The 23,430-nt window shown below is 45.9% G+C and overlaps 2 protein-coding genes across 13 annotated transcripts in view; both read left to right on the forward strand.

The window, feature by feature from the left end:
• Positions 1–23,430, forward strand: part of TENM2 (teneurin transmembrane protein 2) — a 1,274,635-nt gene that overhangs the window by 1,170,530 nt on the left and 80,675 nt on the right. The gene's annotated exons all lie outside the window — the stretch shown is intronic.
• LOC135275097 (small ribosomal subunit protein eS1) lies at positions 19,045–19,883 on the forward strand. The gene has a single exon (XM_064376367.1). The coding sequence runs from the start codon at positions 19,061–19,063 to the stop codon at positions 19,853–19,855; it is 795 nt and encodes a 264-aa protein (XP_064232437.1). The 5' UTR covers positions 19,045–19,060; the 3' UTR covers positions 19,856–19,883.

The following is a 23,430-nucleotide window of genomic DNA, read 5'->3' on the forward strand; positions in this document are numbered from 1 at the left end:
CAAAACCAAATTACTGAAGTGGTGGAGCTAAAAGAGGCTCACAGGGTCCCAGGGCCTAAGGGTTGCCCACCAGGCACAATTCAGGATCCCCCCTGGCTGGCAGAAACAAAGCAGTCCAAAGGCAGGGCACAAAAGCAAATGAAGCAGAGATTATGCTAAAGACAATAATGGCCTTGTTATGGGAACTATTAAAGCAAACCTCCCAAGGAAGTAATTAACCACAAAGTAAAAAAAAAAAAAGGCTGCATGGTGTTTATAAAAAGAAACTCCCAGTTAATTCAGAGTTGCTTATGTCAGGTAAGAGGGGTAGACACCAATTCTCTCTCACCTGGCATAAGCAATTCACAATTAACTGAGTTCTTTTTTTGGAGGAGATTCCTCGGTGTAGAGTATACTTTTTGTGGTTAATGACTTCCCTAGGAGGTGTGCTAAGCACTTTGCTGTTTATTAATAAATATTAAGGTTGCTCCTCCTCAACTCCAGATTCAATCCTGCACCACACTAATTATATCACTTTTCGTTTGGTTGGGGTGGGGGTGGGAGTTCTACCCTAGGCTCTGTCCTGCTTTGTGAGTTCTCAGGAAGGGCTATGTGAGTTTATAAACCTGGCAGTGGGTCAGAGAGGCACCCGAGGAAGAACGTGAATGCAGACCCGGGGAGCAGCTGCAATGAACACATTTGTTATAAATTTCATGAATGGGCAAAATAATAGAGCAATCTACCAAAGTGGACTGGAAAAGCAAATCACTTTTCCATCTAGAAACACTCTACTTAAAAAAAAAATCTGTTTGAAGGGATATACGTTTTTTATTTTAAACTGAGATAGATATAGATACAAATACAGATAGAGATATTTGCAGCCTTTAATGGTCTTTTTTCAACCTGGGTTCCTCTGTGAGAGAATTAAACCCTAATCCTTATGACCACTAGTAGTTCTGAAACTTCAGTAAGTGGCAAAACCACCTTGATTCAACACAGAGTGCTAAGCCCTGTCCCTAGAGCTCTTGATTCCCTAAGTCTGGGAGGCAGTACAAGACTTCGAATTTCTAGTAAATAACCCAGCAGTGCTGACACAGGGGGCATTGATGCAGGTCCTCTTTGAGAACCACTGTCCTAAACCATCCGTTCTATGTAATGAATTAACTTCTCTCCTATGAGTCTAGAATGGTACTGGATAAAGTACCTCCTTTGGAAGAACTGAGAAAACTTTCACTCAAATATGCTCTATCTTTGGAAGAACTGAGAAAACTTTCACTCAAATATGCTCTATAGCTGGGTGTAGAGGCTCACGTCTGTAATCCCAGAACTTTGGGAGGCTGAGGTGTGTAGATAACCTGAAGTCGAGAGTTCGAGACCAGCCTGACGAACATGGAGAAACCCCCATCTCTACTAAAATATAGAAAATAATTAGCTGGGCGTGGTGGCGCATGCCTGTAATCCCAGTTACTCGGGAAGCTGAGGTAGGAGAATTGCTTGAACCCAGGAAGTGGAGATTGCAGTGAGCCAAGATCACACCATTGCACTCCAGCCTGGGCAACAAGAGCGAAACTCCATCTCAAAAAATACGTATAGATATATTTTCTGTAGTCTGCAGTGTTTGGATGAAATCCCTCTTGGAGAAGGCTGCCTTAGAATACCCCCACAAAAACAGTTTATGCTGACTCCCTTCCTTCTCACTCCCATGGCCTTCAAAGTCTCCAAACACCCCAGCCATGTGACCACTGCTCATGTATCCTCAAGAAGCAATGGCTGATTCTGAAGGGACAAGCCTTACCCGCCGTGGCCACTAAAAAGAAGTGGAAATGGTTCAGACAGATATGCCAGCCAGCAGACTGGCTTTTTAATAGTGAGAGATCTTCACTTGAACTGCTCACCCCAATTTGAAAAAGAAGAGACTCAAAGAAATATTTTTGCTTACAGAAGACAAATACCAGCTCATTAAAGTCTGAGAATGCACACAACATGTGCACCAAGTGACAGGCGGATAATATTTAATTATCACCACCAAGACAGAGGTGCGAGATTTAGTTCGTCACAGCCAGGGGTAGGAGAGAGGGTGTAGATTTCCTCTACAAGTGGGAACCACAAGGTGAGGAGGCGTTGTTAGACCGTCTGGCCTGGTGAGACAGTCCTTACTCCTTCCCCAGTCTCCTTTATCGCCCTGAACTCAGGGTCGGGAGCCCTAGCCCTCCCATCATTTCAAGCCGGCGTGGGAGTCAGTCTGAAGCTCCTTTGCAATCCTATGAGATGCTCTCTCCCATCCGTGGGCAGGGATAGCAGTGGAGACCAAGGGAGGTGATGTCATAACCACATCGCCTGGAGGTAGGGGGTAGGAGGAAGCCCTTTTTAGGCTGAGCTTGTCCTCAGTTGCCCCACATCACTTCCTTCCTTACTAAACTAGGAGAGATGTCTTCCCCCGCCGCCCCGCCACTGTTCTGTTTCCACACAGCACCGAAAGATGTTTTGCACCTTCTCTTTCACGTGCCTCATTTCTGAACAGGTGACACTGTATCATTGCAACTGATTAAGGGCTTGGGCTTCAGAGTCGGCCTCTGTATCTCAGCTCTGCAAGTCACTTTGCTTCTCAAAGTCTCAATCTTCTTATCTGTAAAATAGGCATGGAAATCCCAAGGAACACTAGCTGGTGTGAAATATAAGTGAGAAAATACATGTAATATATTTTACAAGACAGCTGGCTCATAGATGCCTTCACATATTGGCTGCTGCTAGCACTAACATTGTTAACATTAATGTTATTTTCTAAAAAGGAGACTGAATTCATATAGATGGAACCCAACCAATAATTTTTCGAGTGTACACAACCCCAAAGGTTTAACTTTATGCTTATTGAACTTCAGTGCTGCGTGACTGCGTGGAGGGCTTGTTTAAAAGTCAGATTTCTGAGACCCCGCCTTTGAGGTTCTGATTTATTCGTCAGATATAGGATCCAGGAACCTGTACTTTTACCAAGCACCCCAGAGTGTCTTATACAAGTGGGTTTGCTCTGCAGATGACATTTTGAGATAAACTTTTTAAAAGAATGGCTTCCCCTGGGAGGCCTGACCCAGCCTAATGTTATAGTGCCTACACACCAAACCCTTTCCCCTAGAATCCCCAGAACACAGGAGTGCAGTGAGGAGAGGGGAATTTTATTTCAAGAAGAAATAAGTAGCTGAAAAGATATGAAGTCTGGGCATGGTGGCTCACACCCATAATCCTAACACTTTAGGAGGCCAAGGTGGGTGGATCATTTGAACTCAAGAGTTCAAGACCAGCCTGGGCAGCATGGTGAAATCTCATCTCTACAAAAAATACAGAAAATAGCCAGGCAGGAATCCTGGCATGTGCCTGTAGTTCCAACTACTAGGAGCCTGAGGTAGGAGGATCACTTACTCGGCAAGTTGAGGCTACAGTGAGCTGTGATTGTGTACTCCAGCCTGGGCAACAGAGGGAGACCCTGTCTCAAAAAAAAAGAAGATATTTTCATGTTTAGGTCCTTAGTGAATGACTTCAGTATGATTTAGAAGTTCTCTATTCTTGAGCCGTGTGCAGTGCTCATGCCTATAATCCCAGCACTTTGGGAGGCTGAGGCAGGCTGATCACGAGGTCAGGCGTTCAAGACCAGCCTGGCCAGCATGGTGAAACCCATCTCTACTAAAAATACAAAAATTAGGTGGGCGTGGTGGCACATGCCTGTAATCCCAGCTACTGGGGAGGCAGAGGGAGGAGAACTGCTTGGATGGGGGGCAGAGGTTGCAGTGAGCCAAAATCGCACCACTGCACTCCAGTGTGGGTACAGAGTAAGACTCCGTCTCAAAAAAAAAAAAAAGAAGAAGTTCTCCATTCTTGGTTGGAGAGGTGGCTGATGTTTGTTTCAAAGGTTAAAAAATTTTAACTCTCTGTCATTAGAGTATGAATTCATCTCCCCAGTCATTCATCCATCTATCCATTCATTAGCTTATTTATTTACAGTTTAACAAACATTTGTTGACGGTTTACTACATGTTAGACCCTGAAAAAGAGCCTTTAGAAATACTAAAGCGAATATGACATATGTCCACAAAGAGTTCACTATCCATCTACAAAGATGTATAAACACATTGTTGTTATTATTATTACAGTCCAGCCTGTGACAGGGATGGACCATCTTATTAGATGGCAATAGTTCAGTGGGAGCATAGCAAAGGGATTGTCACATACATGGGCATCAGTTGCATGACTAAGAGAAAGCCCATGTCTTGCTTTCTCTCATAGAAAGTCCTTCTTGACTTTCTATGTAGCTCATCTCCATGGGGTGTCCTCAAAGCCACAGATCTATGTGATCGGTAACCCCCTGTTGAGGCTCTTCAGGCCACTAACAGTTTCTTCAGTTCCCTCTCTAAATTAAGGACTCCGCGTTGGCTTCTCTGTGGAGCTATATTTCCCATCCTACCTCCATCTCCAAGGCTTGGTTCCTTGCTTCACTCCAAAGGAGGCTGCCTTGGGTTAAGAGATGTGGATGCTGGCCTGAGCTCCGGGCACGCCATCCAAGGCACTCCAGCCAGGTCTAAATGAGGAGAAATAACACTGGAGTCTGTCCAAAGCACTTGGAACAGACAACACCCACCCCTTGCCCACTGCCTCCTCCCGCTCCCTCCCCATCCCATAACCATCCAAATTGGTTTGACATGATTCAGGAATGTTCTTCCGGCATTATCTCACTTGTTAATTAATAACTCACCTTGTCTCTGCATTTAGCAAAGCCAAGCTAGGGACTTCAGGGACTCCAAAAGGGTTCTGGTTCCCATGCCCAAATAATCCAGTTTCTTCCTCCAATGAGAGACAAAGCTTGGTGAACCCGTTGTAAATGCCTTGATTAATGTGTGCCAATTATGTTGATGGATTGGTTGGGTGTAACTTAAAAGTACAACATTGCTCTATTAATTGGGTTGGATGACGATTCCCTTTGTAGTCCAAAGACCTTGTGGCAAATGTAGCTGGAGCCATAAACAGAGTCCCTGATTAGCTCCCAGAGAGAAAAGCAATGTATCTAATGCTTAGGAGGGAAACTTGGCCTTGAGGACACTGCCAGCTGGCCAGATGCTGGGTCTCTCTTCTTTAGGAGGGAAATAGAATTCGCCCCAACTGAGATCCTCAGGGAACACATAGCAACAGGGGTCTGAAATTATTCTGGCTCTTCCAGTTGAAATAAGATCTTTAACTTCTTGGGCATATTTGATTAGAGGATCTTCTCTTTAGGAAACTGGAAGGTAGAGGTTCAGTGTTCTTTTATTCTGCTGAGGTTTAGAAAAAAGATAGAACCAGCTGGGTGCAGCAACTCACACCTGTAATCTCAGTGCTTTGGAAGGCCAAGGCAGGCAGATCACCTGAGGTCAAGAATTTGAGACCAGCCTGGCCAATATGGTAAAACCCTGTCTCTACTAAAAATGCAAAAAGTAGCCAGGTGTGGTGGCTTACACCTGTAATCCCAGCTACTCAGGAGGGTGAGGCATGAGAATCACTTGAACCCAGGAGGCAGAGGCTGCAGTGAGGCAAGATTGTACCGTTGCACTCCCAGCCTGGGCAACAGAGCAAGACTCCATCTCAAAAAAAAAAAAAAAAAAAAAGATAGAACCTCTTCTCTATTCTCTTGCATATAAAAATTATAATCAGTAAGATTTGTGAGAGTTTACATGTGCCAAGCACTGTGCTGAGCTTCTTCTACACCCGGGTTATGGAAATAGCCTCCCAGGTGGTCTCCCTGCTACTGCTCTTGCCATCTGCTCTCTGTTCCTCCACACAGCAGTCAGAGGGAGCAGTTTATTAGGTTGGTGCCAAAGTTATTGCAGTTTTGTCCATTGAATGAAATTAATTTTGCACTAACCTAATACATTGTAAATTTCACCATTCCATGTTCTCACAGGATTTCTCATGGAGTTAGAATCAAAATCAGATGTTTGTTCCGCCATGGCTTAGAGAGCCCTCTGCATGTCCCCTGCCTTGTCTCTGACCTGTCCTCTTCCATCCTCTCCAGAAGCTCTGCCTCATCCACTCTGGCTGGTGTTGAGACCACACGGGTGCAAAGCTTAGTTCCGCCCCAGGGTCTCTGCTAGAGCAAGGTGGAAATGCTCAATCCAGGCACACTGTATCACTGGCCCATTCTAGTTCATTCAGTTCTCAGCTCAAATACCTGAGAAGGGCTTTCTTTGAAGTCTTCCTCTGTCTCTCTCCCATCAGCCATTAGTGTTTTCTTTATGGAAATATCACCTCCTAAATTTTCTCATACTATTATTCTTGTAGGTTGTCTGTTTCTTCCCACTAGAATATAACTTCAATGAGTCTATTTCATCATATTATGTTCATTATACAGATAAGGATACAAAGACTCAAGAAGGTAAGACTCAGAATAGGCCTTTCACCTAACCACTATGAGATATGGTTTTTCTCCTTTAAAGCCATTGACTCATTTTTTCTAAAACACTCAAAAAATTTGGACAGTGTTTCTGAAGAAGATTCAAACAAGTACAGATGTGTGTTGCTGCAAAGGAACCTCAGGAAAAATTGCTTCAAAGTCAAAACTTTTCCATTGAAAACCTTTTCCTGGTACATGTAATTGACCATTGAATTAGTTTTTTCTTTAATAAAAAAAAAGGTGTTTAAAGTTTATAATTTACCCAACACAGCACTTTTAGTCTTTTTTAATCAAGTCTTTATTAGTTTAAATGGTTATTAAGTGTCTCTTAAGGGATTATGGTTTTTTCCCCCTGATTAGATGACAAATCAAATATTCATTAAGAAATTGTGATGAAAATGCATAATCTGAAAAAAATTTTAATCACGTAAATCACTATGGACTTATTTTGTGGAATTAGAGGATGAAAAGGCAGATTTCACTGGTGGCAAGGAGGTAATGTTAATATCCTTATGTTGGCTTCCTGTATTTGTGCCTTGGCCAGAGTCTTGGCCTAGATGGTGGCAGACACACCCCCGCCATCCCACGGTCTCTGTGACCAGCGTTTGAATAATGAGGCAAGGTCCTGGTGCCATCTCTAGCTCTCCTGCTCCCACAGTCTTCCCCTCAGTCCAGACCAGTGGTTCCCTACCAGAACAACTCACTCACGCAAAGACATCTGTCAATGACTGGAAGCTTGCATGAGTCATGGCAGTGGGGAGGTGGGAGGTGCTACTGGCATCCAGCGGGTAGAGGCCAATGTTGCTGCTAAATACCCTACACACATAGGAAAGCCCCAAATCAAAGAACCTTCCAACCCAAAATGTCAATAACGCTAAGGCTGAGAAATCCGGTACAGAAATGTAATGTCCCGGGAACATACGTGTCTGAGGGACCAGATGGTCCCAAAACAGGCAGTGTCCATGGGCCTGATTTGAAAGAACATGATGTCCAAAACCCTAAGGTACTGAGCCCTTACCAAGGGCCATGCCCATGCTAAAACTTCACCCCCATTGCCTAAATAAATCATGACAATCCCCACAAGAGCCCTGAGTCTCTCATTATCCTCTACATAGAAGCAGAAATTAAGAGCCAGAGAGGTGAAGTGGCTTGTCCAAGCTCCCACCGCGAAAACGTAGCCAAGCCAGAATTCAGAACCCGGGTCTAGAGCCCTCCTCTGGGCTCCTCACAGCACCTGAGTGTTTGCTGGGTTTGGGCTCAGAGCAAGGCAGAGCAGAAGTGCCTGAGCAACCTCTGCCCCTCAGAAACACGAACTTTGCAGCATGCTGAAAAATACCATTGGCGTTAGCTTTTCCCTCCAGTTTTGGATTTGGAATGCATTTTTGCCACAAAGTGCTTAGGCACTGAAATGCCGGGGGCGAGCAGGGGAGAGCTGAGCAGTTGGACTTTAAATAGCAAGGCGTTCTCCACAGCACAGCAAGAGCAGCTGCCCAAGGCCTGTGCTCTTTTCTTTGACTTTCTATCTTCTCAGCCAAGAGCTCTGGGGGATTGGAGAGGGGCCAGAACTCTGTGGCCAAATGCAAATCCAGAGAAAACTGCAAGGTGCTCCCCAAACCTCTGTGCCTAATGCTTCTCTTCCCCAACTCACAACCGAAACCAAACCTTTCCAAGGTGATTCTCCTCCTCTGCCTGTCCTCAGCGTACGTCATCATGGAGCTCTCCCCACCCCTTTCAGTTTCCTGGAACTCCGTGGCCACGTGCACTGAGGCACATTACCTCTTTCATTTATAGGAATCACGGGATGATTTCACTTACGGGAGTCTGGAAATATCAGATGCAAAAAGACTAAAATATAGAGTCCCTGGTTGCTGCAAAGCCCAGAGAGGGAAAGTTACTTACTCAAGGCCAAGAAGCAGGCAGGGCAGACCTGAGACTGGAGTCCTGGTCTCCTGGCTGAAAATGCAGTGTGCTTTTCTCAATGCTACGTTGCCACCAAAAGCACCCAGTGACCCTCAGGAGAATGGGTGCCTGCCACTACCGTTGGAGCCAAGATCTGTCTCAGACCTGCGACCTAGATTAGAATGGGTGGCGGCACCTGGGGCACCTCACAGTGAGTGCCACCTTCACTTTTGCCCCCTCAGCCCCTCATTCACCTCTTCCTAGTTGCAACCCTGCTCAGACCTCTGGTCATTGATGCCAATGACAGAAAACACCCTCCCCCACACCAGCCACACTCCTGGACAGACCCCTCACCACCAAAATCATTTATTCATTCAACAAACATATACCAAGCTCCCACCCTGTGGCAGGGCATGTGAACGAATAAGACTCAAACTCTGCCCATAAAGAATCATCTGTCTGGTGGGAGGTAAAATACACACTAAAGCTGTCACGGTAGAGCCACATATTAAGGGTCCATTACAGAAGTAAGGCCAAGGGACCATGGCCCCCCAGAAGAGGGGCATCAAAGACTTCCAAAGTAGGTACGGCTTGAATATTACAAGATATAAAGGAATTAGGCAAGGAAGGGAAAGCATTATGAATGAAAGGAACAGCAAATGCACAGAGGCAAGAAATAGCAATGGCTGTGTGGGGACCTGTGAGAAGCCTGGTACCTTGCAGCCTAGTCCACGTGCAGAATGGAGGAGGATGAGGCCAGAACGGGGCTTGCGTGCAGTGCTGGGCAGAGCGCAATGCAGCCTACATATTTGTTTGTGCCTCTTACCACGTAGCGTCTCAGTCTTCAAAATTGCAACCACACCTGCCTCTCAGACAGAAGGCTGATGTATCTGCTTATTATAAACACACACGCCACAGCTGAGAAGCAGGCATGGCCTTTTGTTATGTTGCCTCCATTGCACGTGGGTATTCTTTCTCCAGGGGCGAGGAGGTAGCCTGGCAGGGTGGTCAAGAGGCTCTGGGGTCTGAGCTTCAGGTCATGTCCCAGCTCCTCCACTTCCTCGATATAAGCTTAAGCTGTGTCCCCTGTAAAGTGGAGCTAGGGCTAACTTCTACCTCATAGGATGCTGTGAGGCTTAGATGAATTAATGCAGGCAAAGCAGTCAGCACAATGGTTCTTAAACGTCTTATAAGTCAGTGAGCATCAGAATCACCTGGAAGTCTTCATGCACAGACGGCTGGGTCCCACCCTCAGAGTTTCAGATTCAGTAGGTCTGGCAGGAAGCCCAAGCATGCGCATTTCTCACAAGTGCCCAGATGATGCTGATGCATTGAGAACCACTGACAGTGTAATGCGTGCCTTTTGAAGGGAAGCTCAAGTGCTGGCAAGAGTGATTCTTCCGAGCGTGCCAGCCCTGGGCCAGCTGATGAGGAGAGACAGGCCAAGCAGCTCTGCATCCTGAGGCGGTGCCCACTTGATTAGCGTACGGACCTCCGGGACATCCCTGGGTTCGCTGAGGTCCTTGCCACAGAAGCTTGTCATCCGGAGAGGAGTCAGGGCTCCAACTTCCCGGGATCCATCCTCCTCCTTCAAGAGTGTTGGAATAAAAGAAGAATGTAGAAGGAGTTTGCAGGAAGAGGGCAGTGACAGCTGGCCCTTGTTCCTTGCCTTCTGTGACATTCTGCTGCTTCTCCCATACTCCCGACCCCACTTAGGACAGGTGGTGCTGTGCTATTTACTGCTGGGGTTCACAGACTTTGGAATCAGACAGACATTGGAATCAGCTCTATTCTGGCTCGTTCTTACCAGCTGTGCTTCCTTGAGCAAAGAACCTAACTAATCTCTCTGAGACTCAGGTCTCTTATCTGTAAACTGGGAATAATGATATCAACCTCATTGGCCTGTTGTAAGCTTTGACTAGAAAGTTTATAGACAGCAACTTTTTTTTTTTGAGACGTAGTTTCACTTTTGTTGCCCAGGCTGGAGTGCAATGGCGTGATTTCAGCTCACCACAACCTCCGCCTCCCAGGTTCAAGTGATTCTCCTGCCTCAGCCTCCTGAGTATCTGGGACTACAGGCATGCACCACCACGCCCAGTTAATTTTGTATTTCTAGTAGAGACGGGGTTTCTCCATGTTGCTCAGGCTGGTCTCAAACTCTCAACCTCAGGTGATCCGCTTGCCTGGGCCTCCCAAAGGGCTGGGATTTCAGGCATGAGCCACCTCACCCAGCCCTATAGACAGCAACTTAATGCTGCTTTATTTAAATGGCTGCTCTAAATATTTGCATCTCTCTGTATGATGTGAATTCAGAGCTTTTAAAAGCATACACGGCCTCCCAATCAAAAACTCATCATTTCAAGGGATGCATACATTTCCAAGTCAGGAACCTATCTTTTAGTCCCTGTTAAAATACATTCCCCTCAATTTCATCCCCACTGGCTCTGGAATGAGTTGTCTTCCCTCAGAGATCATGAACCCGTGACCCCCAAGCTAGGTGAGTCACTGCCATGTTCTGTTTAGCCTGCACAGGCTCATAAAAATCTTTCCATTCATTGCTGACATTTAGAGGACTTCATTTAACTAACAGAGAAACTGAGGGCCTAGAGGTTAGTTTGCCCAGAGTCAAACAGTGGAAGGGCTGGGGTTGGAGCCCAGTTCTTTTAATTCCAAATGTCCTGTTCATTCTTCTCTCAGACCCTTTTTCTGAAAGTAATTTTATGTCAAGTGTGCCAGAGAGTCCAAAGCTGCTAGTTATCTGGGGTCATGCTGGAAAAGAGGAATCCATGGAGAAGACAGATGCAGAATAGAGAAGCTGCAGTCCTGGGAGCAAGTTTCTCCTGCTCTTACTTCTGCCGCGCTCACTCAGAAAGCTTATGGCTCAGGAACTGTACAACCGGGAGAAAACCCCAGCCTACCTGGGGTCCATCACTCAAAGTCTTAGCCCTTTGATAAGCAACACTAATATCACTTTTCAGCTAGCACACTGTCTGCCAGGGTGGCCATCACATGGGCCTTTGACATGACATCTTTGTCTGTGCATCTTGCCACACAGATTTTTAGATGATCCCTTACCTGGCCTCTCCATTCTCTACTCCTAATCCTTAAGGCCATGATTTCTCTTTTTTTCTTTTTCTTTTTTTTTTTTTTGAGATGGAGTCTTACTCTGTTGCCTAGGCTGGAGTGCAGTGGCATGATCTTGGCTCACTGCAACTTCCGCCTCACGGGTTCAAACAATTCTCCAGCCTCCGCCTTCTGGGTAGCTGGGATTACAGGGGTGCACCACCATGTCCAAGTGACTTTTGTATTTTTGGTAGAGATGGGGGTTTCATCATGTTGATCAGGCTGGTCTTGAACTCCTGACCTTGTGATCCGCCCACCTCAGCCTCCCAAAGTGCCGGGATTACAGGCGTGAGCCACTGCGCCCAGCTGAGGCCATGATTTCTTAATAGCTTTCCACCTCTACACCTCCACTCAGATCATGCCAGCAACTTCTCTGGGCTGGACTATGGGTCCTCCAGCTTCTAATCTGTTCCCCACAGACCAGCTAGAAGAATCCTTTTAAAAGTCAGATCCCATCACACTCCTGTTCAAGCCTTGCTAGCGCCTCTCATCTCCTGTAGCATGGCACCCAGGTTGCCACAGTGGCTTCCATTGCTCTGCGTAAGTGAGTCCCTGCTTCCATGCTGATCTCATTTTCTCTCCCCCTTCCTCCTCCTCACTCTGCCCCATACCTGCCATCTTGCCATCCCTACAACTCACAAATACATTTTCACCCTGGGCTTCTGCGCTTGCTGTTGCTTCTGCTCAGAGTGTTCTTCTTCCAGATGTTTCCATGACGCATTTCCTCATATTGTTTAGGTTTCTACATGAACATCACTTCTTCAGAGAAGCCCTCCATGCCTTTCCTGTCTAAAGCAGAAAATCCCCTCCTTCATCACTTTCCAGGCCTTTACCCTGATTTATTTAGTATCTTCAAAACACTCTCACTGGGCTGGGTGCGATGGCTTATGCCTGTAATCCCAGCACTTTGGGAGACTGAGGTGGGCGGATCACAAGGTCAAGAGATCGAGACCAGCCTGGCCAAGCCCATTTCTACTAAAACTACAAAAATTAGCTGGGCATGGTAGCATGCGACCTGCAATCCCAGCTGCTCAGGAGGCTGAGGCCGGAGAATCACTTGAACCTGGGAGGCAGAGATTGCAGTGCGCCATGATTGCACCACTGCACTCCAGCCAGACAACTGAGACTCTGTCTCAAAAAATAAAAGTAAGAAATAAATTCTCACTCTAAGTCCACCATGAATGCATTTGTTCATTGACTCTTTTCCCCTCTAGAATCTAGGGCCATAATCATGGGGTCTTTGTCTGCCTTGGTCAACTCACTGTTACACAAATTGAATGAATAAAAGCTTTCATGAGACGTGTTTGGGATAGGAAGTAGTGAGTTGTCTTTTATTTCACAGATTATTGGGAGATAAATACATTTCATTTTAGGATTTCAAAAAAAATGTGCATACGGACAGTGACCCCCAAGTCACTATATACCACTGATATCATTTTACCAATGCAAAGAAATCCAAATATAAAATACACCTTTTCTTTTCAGTAAGGGACGAACACATGGTTGGACCGTTCTTCATCTATAGTCAATTATTATTGACTTGGCCTCATCCTGTACATTGACGTCCTATGGGTTGGTGCAGTAGGTATGCAAGCCTCAGAATCCTCCTTTAAAACAAGAGGAAAGGTAGAGGCTGCTGTAGATCGTTCTTGGGTAAACTCCGAGCTCCCAAACTACAGCTTGCTGGAGAAGCATAGAGCAGGGGAAAAGAACAGCAAGTCTGAAGCTGGGCCAGCTGTGCGTGAACCCAGCTTCCCACCCTCCAGCAGCTGCCCAACCTTCGTCAAGTAACTGACCTCTCTAGGACTGGGTTTCTCCATCTGAAAAGTGGAAGCAAACAAATGGTTACTATACGACAAGTCCTTCTGCATACGGTTTATTTAATTTTTGGCAACAGCCCTGTTAAGCTGGTGTGATTATTTTTATTTTACAGATGAAGAAACCAAGGCTCAGAGAGGTAAAGTAACTAGCCCAAAGCCACACAGCCAATATTTTGCTGACCTGGGGTTGAACACAGATCAGCTGCCTCTAGATCCTGTAATCATAATTGGCAGTACAATACTAATTCCTAGTCCCTACACCATAGAGTAGATGTGAAGATTACATGAGAGCCGGGCACAGAGGCTCATGCCTGTAATCCCAGCACTTTGGGAGGCCGAGGCAGGAGGATTGCTTGAGCCCAGGAGCTCAAGACCAGTCTGGGCAATATAGCAAGACCCTGTCTCTACAAAAAATTATAAAATTAGCCGGGTACAGTGGTGGGTGCCTACAGTCCACGCTACTCAGTAGGCTGAAGCAGGAGGATCTCTTGAACCCAGGAGTTTGAGGCTGCAGTGAGCCTAGATCGCCTAGTGAGCGCCACTGCACTCCAGCCTGCATAACAGCACAAGACCTCATCTCTAAAAATAAACAAATAAGTGTAAAACAAAATGAACGAGAAAATCTCCAGAGAGTGCTGAGCACAGTGCCTGGAACATGGCAACGGCCACGTTTGGGAACGACACCATTTAGGAATCAGTGCTTCCGACTCCCCTAATTCCTTCAGGAAGCTGGTGGAATAGACAAGTCTTGGCCCTTCTCCCAGCTGGCAGTCTGGGGTATTTCTTTATGCAGCAGCAGGAGAAGCATCATGCCCTGCTACTAATTCTCTACACTCTGGGGCCAATCCTCCCACCTTCCCCCCAGGGACAAGGTCTCCCCTCAGACGGAAAGTAACAGTTCCGGCTTGTTGCTCTGAGGTGTCGGTGGTGACAGCCCCTTTTCTTTCTGAGGGACCCAGCAGGTCACTGTCTGGCACCAGGCTGCCACCCCCTGCTGGGCCTGGGCTGCGCTGGCCGTCGGCTCAGTTCTGTGTGACCTGTCAGTGGGCTCTTTGAAATGGAGGTTGATGAGGAACAGAGCAGGGTAGACCAGGCGACGAGAGGCCAGGAACAGCAGGCAGAGGGCAAGCATTTGGGGAAATCAGAGGCCCCTGCTCTCTGTTGCCAGTGGTTTTTGTAACAGTGAAGTGGGGAGACAGCCGCAACCAGGATAGAAATCCCCCAGGTATAAAAAATGTGGCTCTGGGCTAACAAGGGTGAGACTGTGCCAGAGAGGCCTGTCAGAGGCTGTCCAAGGTGGGAAATTTCTGATCAAAAGAGATCATTCCCAGAGGCCCTTTCTGGGTTGAAAGTCAGCAGGGGTGGGGCAGGGAGAGGAAAAGAAGGAAGGGGAAAGAGAGAGAGAAAACAACTAAGAAATGAACACATTTTCTGAAGCTTCAGTATTTCCCTTCCTAAGTCCTGTGACATTCAGAGGGTACCTTTATATGGCTGTGACTACTCCCAGCCCCCTATGAAGAACTGAGAGCAGAAGTCAAGAGGCTTTGGAGGAAGCCGGGCGTGGTGGCTCATGCCTGTAATTCCAGCACTTTAATTCCAGCACTGTAATCCCAGAAGTCAAGAGGCCTTGGGAGGCCAAGGTGGGTGGATCACTTGAGATCAGGAGTTCAACACCAGACTAGCAAACATGGTGAAATCCCGTCTCTACTAAAAACACAAAAGTTGGCCAGGCATGGTGGATGGCACCTGTAATCCCAGCTACTCGGGAGGCTGAGCCAGGAGAATCACTTGAATCCGGGAGGCAGAGGTTGCAGTGGGCCGAGATCGAGCCACTGAACTCCAGAGGCTTTGGAGGTGGACAACCAATGTGCGAATCATGAATCACTTCCCCAACATTTACTAGCTCTGTGACCTTGGGCAAGTCCCTTAAGCTCTGTGAACCTCAGTTTCTTCATCTGCAAAATGAGGATCATATAACCCACCTCAAAGGGCTCTTGTAAGCACGACTGGATGCTGGCTGGATGGAAGCACAGCGCAGGCTGAGAAAGCACAGAGGGGCTTAAGTGGCTGGCAGAGGGCCAAGCACTTAATCATAAACTTAAGTCAAAACTGTAAACTGGGTGAAGTTAGGAGGTGGGGCAGAGGGCTGAGCAAAACATTCTGCAGCCCACTTTCCCAAAACATGAATCACCCTCTAATATGTATGTAAATGATTACTCTTAGTAACTGCCTTAGATAAAAGAGCTCATCTATACACACTCGTATGCACATGTCACAGCAGAGCGTACAACAGGCTCCTGTGTGTTGGACACTCAGCATAACAGTCACACAACCTTACATGGCAGCTCTGTGTGGGATTTTGTTCCAGAGTGCAGCAGATAGGATCCAAAACCCAGTCCTACCACTTAAAAACAGGGTGGCCATAGGTGAGTTATTTAACCTCAAAGTCTCCCATTCCTCATTTGTAAACAACGAGGTAAATAGCACCCAGGATTCTAGTGGTGACTTAATAAGGGGATACATTTAAAGTACCCAGTCCAGTGCCAGGCACCCAGGAAGCTCATCCTGAGCACCAACCATTGGCTCTCATTAGACATGGTTGCCATTAATGTTCCATTGTCCTACTGATCCCAGGATGTTATCACCTAATACAGGGTCCCCACTCTAAAATGCGCTGGCCTTGGGAGGCACTGGGAGCCAGAGGACAGGGGCTCTGAGCTGATGTGCTAATAGCGCCCGAGTGGTTTGTGTTAGGTCTGATCACTCAAAGCCCTGCACCTTATAGGGAGTCAGTCAAGGATGAGACTGCCACTTGTGACTATTGAATAGACAGAGGTATGGCTGGTCCGTCCAAGAACAAAGCCCCCAAACCTATAGCCCTATGTTTTCATGAAGTGTTTCCCAATGTGTATTGCACTACATGCAATTGCAGGGAGAGGCTCAGAGCCAGAAGTATCCATGGTCAGGAAATGCTGCGTTCTCTATGACAATATTAAAGACTCATAATGCGTAATTTATGTATCAAAGCCTCCAGGAAGTCTTGCTGTGAAGAAACCAGTTTAACTTTGTTTAATGGCATCCCAAATTGTGTTTGACCGCAAATCCTCCCCTCCTACCTCCACTTTTTTTGTTGTTTCAGGGAACGCGTATTAACATGCTGCAGGAGACATAGTTTGGAAAAGCTGTTGTAGCCCCTCAGCTATACTGCTGTGGATATTTGAAGGCTTTTTCTCAGTCACTCAGAACAGGGGTCTCAAGCTTTAGTGAGCAAAGGAATCATCCGCGGGAGTCTTCTTTAAAATGCACATTCCTGGCTGGGCATGGTGGCTCGCACCTGTAATCCCAGCACTTTAAGAAGCTGAGGCAAGCGAATCACCTGAGGTCAGGCGTTCGAGACCAGCCTGGCCAACATAGTGAAACCCCGTCTCTACTAAAAATACAAAAAAATCAGCCAGGCATGGTGGCAGATGCTTGTAATCCCAGCTACTCAGGAGGCTGAGGCAGGAGAATCACTTGAACCCGGGAGGCAGAGGTTGCAGTGAGCCAAGATCAGGCCATTGCACTCCAGCCTAGGTGACAAAAGCAAGATTCCCTCTCTAGGAAAACAAAAAAATGCAGATTCCCAATGTCCACTCTCAGGAATTTAGTACGTCTGGGGTGATGGCATTTTAACATCATTCCAGAGCAGGTAGTCAGGGAGCACACCTTCAGCCAAGCTGGTTTAAGGTTTGGCCACTGGAAATTCAGTGCTCAGAGCAAGAGCAGAGACATCACCTGGGAGCTCATAAACACTGCAGGCTCTCAAACCCCACCTTAGGACACCGGATGAGAATCTACATTTTAACAAGGTCCCTGAGTGAGTGTGATGCTCATTAGAATTTGAGAAGCATTGGTTTAAAACGTTTTTGTTGATGGTATTCGTTTTTTTGTTTTTGTCCATTACTTGTTGGTGAAGAACCATTTTTTTTAAATAACTGGACGAACACCATAAGCCCCTTGTCAATCATTTTCTTCCGTGGCTTCAAGGTACAGCCTATTAAAGACGGGTCTTACCTGAATCAGATTTCTGCCTCTGGTAGCAGAGCCTTGGTTTTCTTAAGCAGCCCTTGCGTTCTTTCCCACATCCATCCTGAAGAGTAGAAAAGTCAGCGAACAGCTTTCACTGGGGCCCCCATTCCGCCAGATCTCTGCTCAGACGGGATTCATCTTCCATGGCTAAGTCATAAGAAAGACCAGAAGGTTCTTTGGTACAATGATCTCTGGATTTGGAAGTCAGAATCTGACCAAAAGAATTGGCAAGAAGTAGGAGGAAAACTTCCAACAGGTCTTCCAGAAGGAGCACAAATACAGTTTCACTTCTTGCAGTATCTGAGAATGGCCTTTGCTCTGTGCAGGGAAGGAGGATGCCAGAGGAGCGACGGTTCATCAGGTAGCTGGGGTATTAATGGCAGGTGAAACCTTCCAAACGAGCACCCCGTCAGCCAATCTATTGCTTTAAAAGGTTGGCATTGCGGGAGACCTTACAGAGGCAACGAAGAACTAATCTCATATTGCCAGGTTAAATCAAGTCAGCCTTTCCCGTTCCTTTCACTTCTTAGTTACATCAAGCCCAAATACTTTCAATTATCCTCACTTCCAACTTGTCAGCAGACGTAGGGTAAAATGCAAATGGAACAGTATCTTTCTCTGGTGGAGAGCAGGAAATATCATTAAGAGTAACTTCCATTTATGGAGCTCTTCCTCTGTCTTAAGTGCTATACATACATCATCTCATTTCAGATGTACCTTCTGATAGCATCTCTGTGCATTTCGGTACAGTAGGCATTAGTAAGTCCATTGTATAGATTGGAAAACTGAGCCACAGGAGTTCAGTCACTTGCCCAAGACAACACAGCTGATGAATAACAGGCCAGGTTTTAAAACCAGACCGTTCTGATTGTAAAGTCCATATTCGTTTGCTAATTTTTAAACTGAGCCAAAAGACCAGTACCATCCTGGACAAATGGCACAGGGCAGGGACCAAGCATTGCATCTCAGCAGGCCCTGGGCTTTGGAGTGACTCCCTTGAAATTTTCTAAGTGCTTCCCCAGTGTCAGGGACTGGCCAGGGCCAGCAATGCTAACCGGGAGGAGCACCCCAATCTAGACTAGGACCCGCATGAGCCCTGATCCCTGTTTCTCCCATTCAGGGTACTCTTTGACCCTCTACCACTCTTCTTCCCCACTCCTATGCATGTAGGGTCAATAAGATGCCCTGAATTGTTTTGGGATTTGCATCTATGGGATATCCTAAGGCCCAATGGCCAGCCCCAGTTCCAGGGGGCAGCCTAGCAAGCACTGGCCTGCCAGAGGACGATTTCTTTTGCAAATCAAGCTTCCAGAATGGTGCTGACCTGCTGTTTTGGGATGACTCAAATTGTTTATATAGCCAGGGGTCCAGCAAAAAAAAAAAAAAATTGCCCTTTGACCAGGGTGCCACACACCTTAGGCATAGTCTGCAAGAGTTTGCCTCAAAACAAACTAACTCCCAAGGCAAGCCAACCCTATGGTTGCCCTCTTTTTACTCAGGAAATTCTTTCCATCTCTAACTCAAATTCAGCAGGAGTCTTTGGCCTTTGCCGGCCAGCACGAAGTGCCCTCCAGGACCCCTGCACCTTCTTCACTTCCATCACAAACAGAACCAGATTTCATCCTTCTTGCCCCAACTTATTGCTCCTTCCCTCCTTTTCATTGCTTCATTAATTTTCCACCTCCTCATCCTTATTAGTTGATCTCAAAAATGACCCTAAGATGTACTGGGTTCGCCTTTTGGCTCTCTGAGCAGCACCATGGCGGTTGGCAAGAACAAGCGCCTTACGAAAGGCGGCAAAAAGGGAGCCAAGAAGAAAGTGGTTGATCCATTTTCTAAGAAAGACTGGTATGATGTGAAAGCACCCGCTATGTTCAATATAAGAAATATTGGAAAGACGCTAGTCACCAGGACCCAAGGAACCAAAATTGCATCTGATGGCCTCAAGGGTCGAGTGTTTGAAGTTAGTCTTGCTGATTTGCAGAATGATGAAGTTGCATTTAGGAAATTCAAGCTGATTACTGAAGATGTTCAGGGCAAAAACTGCCTGACTAACTTCCATGGCATGGATCTTACCCGTGACAAAATGTGTTCCATGGTCAAAAAATGGCAGACAATGATTGAAGCTCATGTTGATGTCAAGACTACCGATGGTTACTTGCTTCGTCTGTTCTGTGTTGGTTTTACTAAAAAACGCAACAATCAGATACGGAAGACCTCTTATGCTCAGCACCAACAGGTCCGCCAAATCCGGAAGAAGATGATGGAAATCATGACGCGAGAGGTGCAGACAAATGACTTGAAAGAAGTGGTCAATAAATTGATTCCAGACAGCATTGGAAAAGACATAGAAAAGGCTTGCCAGTCTATTTATCCTCTTCATGATGTCTTCGTTAGAAAAGTAAAAATGCTGAAAAAGCCCAAGTTTGAATTGGGAAAACTCATGGAGCTTCATGGTGAAGGCAGTAGTTCTGGAAAAGCCACTGGGGATGAGACAGGTGCTAAAGTTGAACGAGCTGATGGATATGAACCACCAGTCCAAGAATCTGTTTAAAGTTCAGACTTACAATAGTGGCAAATAAAAAGTCTTTGTGATAAAAAAAAAAAAAAAAAAAGATATACTGGGTTCACCACCTGGACTACCCAGACTTTTCCGGGGGAAGTGGCAGCTTGGCACGCACCTAGCTCTGTATGGGTAAATAAATCTATATGATGCCAAGAAGACTCTAAAAGAAAAAAAAATATGTAGAAATGACTCAGAGGCACTTAGTAGGTGACAAAGTGCTTACAACTGTGGTAAGGACCTTTCGTGGATTACCTCTGTTGATCCTCCCAGCAATCCCGTGTGTATAATCTTCACTGCCCTCACTTTGCCAATTCACCTGGGGAGCCAGGTGATGAAGATGAAGATCAAGAACATGCCCAGTGCCCAGAAAGTTTCCCTGTGCCCTTTCCTGGCTAATACCTGCTCATCAAGGTAACTACATTTCTAACTTTCTGTCATCATTGATTAGCTTTGTCTGTTCTTGAACGTCCTATCAATGGGTGGGAGAGTACTCTTCAAAGCTCATGTTTTTAACTAATCCACTCTATGGCCTCCCGGCCCAATGAGTAGGAAAGGTAGATTTGGGAGTTGGTGGAACCTCTGTGAAACCATGTCTGCAAAGAGTGCAGTTTATTTTTAAATCTAAGCTTCTGACCAGTCACTAACCAGCAGCTGCGTGCAGACACTAGCAGAGTCATCCACAGCACCTGCAGTGAATTCTTGGAGTTGATCTGTACGACTCTGTCACAAAACGAAACTGAGAAAAGTAAATGTAGGTGTCCCTCTGAAGCCTTCACTACCTGAGAAAGCCAGGGAGTTCATGCAGGTTGGAGAGGGAGTCACTTGCAAACCAAGCTACAGGGAGAAAAGTTGAACAAAATGCTTCCATTCAAATTCTCTATAACCTGCCCAGAAGATCAAAGAATAAAATAAGTGAAATCAACATCTTCTCATTCCTAGAGCCATCTCCTATAGAATGATGATTCAAGAACTCACACAGCCTCCTCCAGGCAGAAAGGTGCGCATGTTTCAGGCAGCTCCGAAGGATCCAGATGCTTATGGTGGTGGTTTACAGCCTCTCCATCTACACAGAACCTCCTTTCTCCTGAGCATAGATATACTAGTAAGCTTTCAATGAAGGCTTTGAGCTTAAATCTCTTCACTAGTTAGGGTCTCCTTTTAAAATCTAGCAGTGCACACTAGACAGGGGCTGGAAATGGCTGATGCGAACCTAGAGCCAGCACAAAAGTAAGTGCCACCTTGCACCAATGGTAAACAGCTGAAAGGGGATTGTGTCTCACAGGTAAATGGTGTGGTCCTCTGCAGCCTACATTGCCAGGAATAAATTCCCAGGCATCTGGTTTCTCATGTTGATTCCTCTTCAGATGCTCATTTCAACCAGCCAAATTCTTTCCCAGCTGTAGGAGCAGACAGGCCTTCAGAAGTGATTAAATCTCACAGCTGCCCACACCTTCTCCTGCTGATGGGTGTCCACTTTCTTGTCTTCAGTCTTCCTTGGGGAAGGAAGTGTCACCCCTTCTAATAATGAAGACAAAGGGTGATAATCTCATCAGTTGCCTTTCTCTACTTCTTATTCATAGCTGCTTCTTAGCCACTTGAATGTTCACCTCCAATCCCCAGTTGCATCCTCTATAGGTGGGTATAGAGTGGGTGGCATGGTGATAATGGTGCTAAGACAATGTACTGAGCACTCACTATGCGACACTACTCTGCTTTAACCCTGCCAGCAGCACTTTCTTCCATCATCATCATCATCATCATCTCCATTTTATACATGAGGGAAACTGAGGCACAAAGCAGTTAATTGCCCATGGTCAACAGCTAGGTAATAGCCAATCTGGGATTCAAACCCAGACACCTTGTCCTATAATCTGACATTTAAGAGTTAGATTACTCTGTTTTGCAGGGTTGCCATGAACCTTTAAATAAAGAATATGTGTAAATTCTGCTCAATCTATAGCATCTGTTTTCACTATTATTATTATTAACCTATCACTATTTGGAAATAAAGTATTTTTGCGAAGATTCAACCAGCCCATAGCCTCTACCAGGAAATGACTCTAAATATAAGGGAATATTAATTTCATTTACTTTTGCATCTGTTTTTTTAATGAAAAAGTTGAAGACTTTAAGGAGTTTCTGGTTATAGTTATAGTTCATTGAACATATACTATATACCAGACTGACACACACACACATATATGTGTGTGTCTCATATATATATATAAAATAAATAAAATTCATTTATTCTCCGTCACATAACCCTATGGCGTATGTGCAATTAGAACTCAGTTGTAAAGGCAGAGAAACCGCAGCTCAGCAAGGCTGATTACCTTTCCAAGCTCACAGAGCCAGGAAACTAGCAGAGATGAGCTTCAAACCCAAATCCATCTGATTCCAGAGGCCAGGCTCTCACTTCTGATGCTGTGTAGACTTTTTGGCTTTTTACCTTGGGACTTCTAATCCAATGGCTTCGATTCGGCATTAATGAACCTGTTTCATGTTGCCAGAACTGTTATGGAAGAGTCTTTCTGATTTGCTTTATCAAAAGCAGTAAATGGAATGCCTTGGTAGCGTTCCCAGAAAGTTTCTCCATGATCACATTTCTCTGAAATTGTCATTACAATTAGCTGACGATGTGCACATGTAGAATAGAGCCAGAGGTGTGATTTAGCATCCGTTCTGACAGAAAACACCTAGATAATTCTTTTTGGCCCCATTTCACTGAGTGAAGTAAGATGAAGCAGACATATGCCACTGCAGCAAGGGCTGATCAGGAAGACCTAAGTCACTTTCCCATAACTGCTGAGTCAGTATTTGGCCCCTTCTGAGGACTCTGCAAAACCTTTCCCACCATCCTCACCCCCTTCCCCAGGAAAACGCCAAGCAGGCTAACAAATAAGTAGGTAGATAAATAAATAAATAAATCGTCCAATGTCATAGGAGGGCCGGGCCGCTTTCCCTCCGCTGTTGAATGGAGACATTGGCCGCCTCTCAGGTCCTGAACTGGCAATTCAGAACAGTTTGATTGCCTGCTTGATTGTTTGTGAGATAACTGCAGGATTGTCAGTGACAGGGTAATTTACTGAAGATTGCAATGTCAGACTCCATCCAAGGGGCTTGCTGGCATAAAGACGAGATCCTCATGACTGACAGGCCACTGGGAGATTGGAGTGCCAATTTAAAGTTCACAGTGTCGTCTGAAAGTGTTTGGCGGCTGCAGCCCATAATCACGCAGCATGATAAGGTCATTATAGGCATAACGCAGGCTCCTACTTAATAATGGGTAGAACCCCAAATGTGCAATCTCTGGAGCAGGTACATGTAAATATGTAGGAGGAGATCATTTGTATCCTATTTTTTTTTTTCTGTTTTGGGATTTGTCATCTGCTATTGCTGATGTGTTTAGGCCATCTCCTGCCAGACAGGCCCTTGAATCAAAAGCCCAGAATCAACACAACAGTGGGGAAATTTGAGGTTCACAGTTGTGAAGCAGTCGTAAGCCCAGAAAGAGTGGCAGGCTGGAGGTGGAGGAGGAAGGCAGATGTTCAGCGCTTAATAGG

Source organism: Aotus nancymaae, unplaced genomic scaffold (assembly GCF_030222135.1).
Source record: "Aotus nancymaae isolate 86718 unplaced genomic scaffold, 86718_ANA_hifiasm-v0.15.2.pri h1tg000015l_0, whole genome shotgun sequence".
Classification (NCBI taxonomy): domain Eukaryota; kingdom Metazoa; phylum Chordata; class Mammalia; order Primates; family Aotidae; genus Aotus; species Aotus nancymaae.

What these genes read in the sequence shown, in the direction of transcription:
- LOC135275097 (XM_064376367.1), top strand. Translation starts at nt 19,061, where the DNA reads ATGGCGGTTGGCAAGAACAAGCGCCTTACGAAAGGCGGCAAAAAGGGA.